The 3,065-nt window shown below is 51.2% G+C and overlaps 1 protein-coding gene across 1 annotated transcript in view; it reads left to right on the top strand.

Moving 5' to 3' along the window:
• Positions 1 to 2,001: 2,001 nt before the first annotated feature.
• LOC104992999 (olfactory receptor 13J1-like) overlaps positions 2,002 to 3,065 on the top strand; it is a 1,791-nt gene continuing 727 nt past the window's right edge. The window contains exon 1 of the mRNA XM_010846061.1: positions 2,002 to 2,589. Coding sequence (XP_010844363.1) covers positions 2,002 to 2,589 — 588 coding nt within the window. The remainder of the gene's footprint in view (positions 2,590 to 3,065) is intronic.

Genomic DNA, 3,065 nt, shown 5'->3' on the forward strand with positions numbered 1-3,065 from the left:
TCGGGACCCCACGTCTGTGCATGTGAGGGCAGAGTCCACAGGGACCCTAGCCTGGGCCTGACTGGGTGCTGGAGGCCCAGGGAGACCCAGAGAGAGTCCACATCAGGAAGGATTTCGTGACGCGTCGAGTGGCCTGACAGCAAAAAGAAAAGTGTGTCTAAGGGAGTAACCTTCCCGTCACTAGAGGCATGCCAACAGAAGCAGGATGAGGCTCAGCTAGGAACTGGAGAGGATTTTTATCAGGGAATGGTTGAGGCTTCCTGGCCTGGAGGCACATGTGTTCTCATTCCTTCCGCTAATGCCTAGCACCCTGTCTGGGGTGTGATAGGATCTCAATCCCTTCTCGATTCTGAAAGCAATAAACATGGTAGGACTAACAGAAGGAAATTGTCTCCCGCAAGGGTGGCATTGAGAGGACTGGTGCCCAACCCAGACCAGGCTTGAACAGTGTGTCCCACGGGTTCCAAGAGCCCAAAACACGACGGAAAGTTTAAGTCCTGCTCCTTAGCTGGTGAGAAGATTGGGAGTAGGGGTAGACACTTAGGAGAAAGATGTCCATCTAGGGTGATGAAAGAACAACCAATATTTGGGGTTTAACAGAAGCAAACATCTGCTGTGAGCTCAGTGCAGCTGTCATGCTGTTAGGAGAACAGGATTCTAGACTCACCTTGCCAGGAACCTCCTGTGCAGCCTCAGTTTCCCTACCTGCACAGTGGGAGCTCCAGTGGATTAATGTCTCAGAGCTTATTGCAATTTGATGCCTAGGAGTTCATGAAGCCCAAGGAGCCCTGGCAAAGGTTAAGAGAAAATAAGAGGCAGGCTGAAAGGCCCATCAAACTTTCACTCAAAAACACATCAGTAGTCAGTTCAGTTGCTCAGACGTGTCCAAATCTTTGTGACCCCATGAACTGCAGCATGCTAGGCTTCCCTGTCCATCATCAATCCCAGTGCTTGCTCAAACTCATGTCTCTTGAGTCAGTGGTGCCATCCAACCATCTCATCCTCTGACTTCCCCTTCTCCTCCCTCCTTCAATCTTTCCCAGAATCAGGGTCTTTGCTAATTAGTCAGCTCTTTGCATCAGGTGGTCAAAGTATTGGTGCTTCAGTTTCAGCATCAGTCCTTCCAATGAATATGGTAAAGATCAATTCTGAAGGTCAATCCGCAGTAGCTGATGAAGCAGGACCTATGGGCTCACAGGTGGATGAGCCCCTAATAGGCTCAGACGCCAGGAGCCCTTCCAATACAAAGCACGTGTGCTTCATGCATGGAGACCAGAGCTGACTGCAGAGGCAAGTCCGAGTTTTGCAGGCTGGGAGATAAATGAGACAGGCGTCTCCATCCGTGGGAACAGTATGATACAACTCGACTTCCTGAAAGCCAGGAGGACCCTCAGAGACCATCTAGCCCAGTGATTCTCAAAGTGTGGTCCCCTGACCAACAGAACAGCATCACTCAGACTGAATAAGATAGAAACTGTGCTTTCACAAACTTTCCAGGTGATTCCCATGTAATCCTTACAGGTGCTTCTAAGATTTGAGTACCTTCCATCCAGCTCATTGTTCCCGAAACTGTGCTGCTAGAATACTTATTTGCAGGAGGTTAACGGGTGCTCTGTAAAAGGAGGATCTATGGTCAAATAAGTTTGGGAACTACCTACTCTCTGCATCACTTTCAGAAAGTCACCAATCACAGTGGTGTGTTAACGACTCTGAGAAGTTCCACAGTTAATTCTTTGCTTTTGATTAATCCAACGTTGTTTCAAATTGCTTTTTCAGATTGCCCACATTTCCATTAACACTCTCTTAGAGAAATTCTGACCCACCTCATTCCTCATTTTTCACGTGGATCTATTGAAGATTGGAAGAAGTATGGGGACTGCCCAGAGTTTCAGAGAGAAAGTGCGTCAGGGCTCGAAAAGGCCCTAGCAATATGCTTCACCCATAAACCCTGCACCCTCTTTCCCTGCCTCACAGCCATGCATCCCTCCAGAGCTCTGTGATATGGAGCCAGTCAACAGCACAGAGGTGTCTGAGTTCTTCCTGAAAGGATTTTCAGGTTACCCTGCCCTGGAGCACCTGCTCTTCCCTCTGTGCTCAGCCATGTACCTGGTGACCCTGCTGGGGAACACAGGCATCGTGGTGGTCAGCATGCTGGATGCCCGCCTGCACACACCCATGTACTTCTTCCTGGGCAACCTCTCCATCCTGGACATCTGCTACACGTCCACTTTTGTGCCCCTGATGCTTGTCCACCTCCTGTCAGCCCAGAAGACCATCTCCTTTCTTGGCTGTGCACTCCAGATGTGTCTGAGTCTGTCTACAGGCTCCACAGAGTGTCTGCTGCTCACCATCATGGCCTATGATCGCTACCTGGCCATCTGCCGGCCCCTTAGGTACCCCGTGCTGATGAGCCACCGGCTCTGCTGGTTGCTGGCGGGAGCCGCCTGGGTCTTCTGTCTCTGCAAGTCAGTGACTGAGACAGTCATCGCCATGAGGCTGCCCTTCTGTGGCCACCGTGTGGTCAGTCACTTCACCTGCGAGATCCTGGCAGTCCTGAAGCTGGCCTGTGGTGACACGTCCATCAGTGAGGTCTTCCTGCTGGTGGGTGCCATCTTGCTGCTGCCCGTGCCCCTGGCCTTCATCTGCCTGTCCTACACGCTTATCCTGGCCACCACCCTGAGGGTACCCTCAGCCGCCGGGCGCCGCAAAGCCTTCTCTACTTGCTCAGCACACCTGGCCGTGGTGATGTGCCGGGGACCAGCCCCGGCTGATCCAGGGTATTCGAAGGAGAGACGGCGTAGGCGAGGATCAGGATACAATAGCTTCAATTAGATATTAATTAAAGATATAAAGGGTAATAGAATAAGGATAGCTCAGTAGGAAAATTCAGTGGAGAAAAGAGGCTGAGTGGCTTGGTTTACGCGGGAGACCAATAAAACTTCAAGACAAGAAGTTTGCACCACTTACGTAGGCCGCAGGCGTCCTTCCGTTCTCCCGAAGGAGAGGAGACACTGAGGCCTCCCCGGTCGGATCTTAGAAGCCCAGGCATAATTAGTAAGCATGGT

Source organism: Bison bison, unplaced genomic scaffold (genome assembly GCF_000754665.1).
Source record: "Bison bison bison isolate TAMUID 2011002044 unplaced genomic scaffold, Bison_UMD1.0 scf7180017864230, whole genome shotgun sequence".
Lineage (NCBI taxonomy): Eukaryota > Metazoa > Chordata > Mammalia > Artiodactyla > Bovidae > Bison > Bison bison.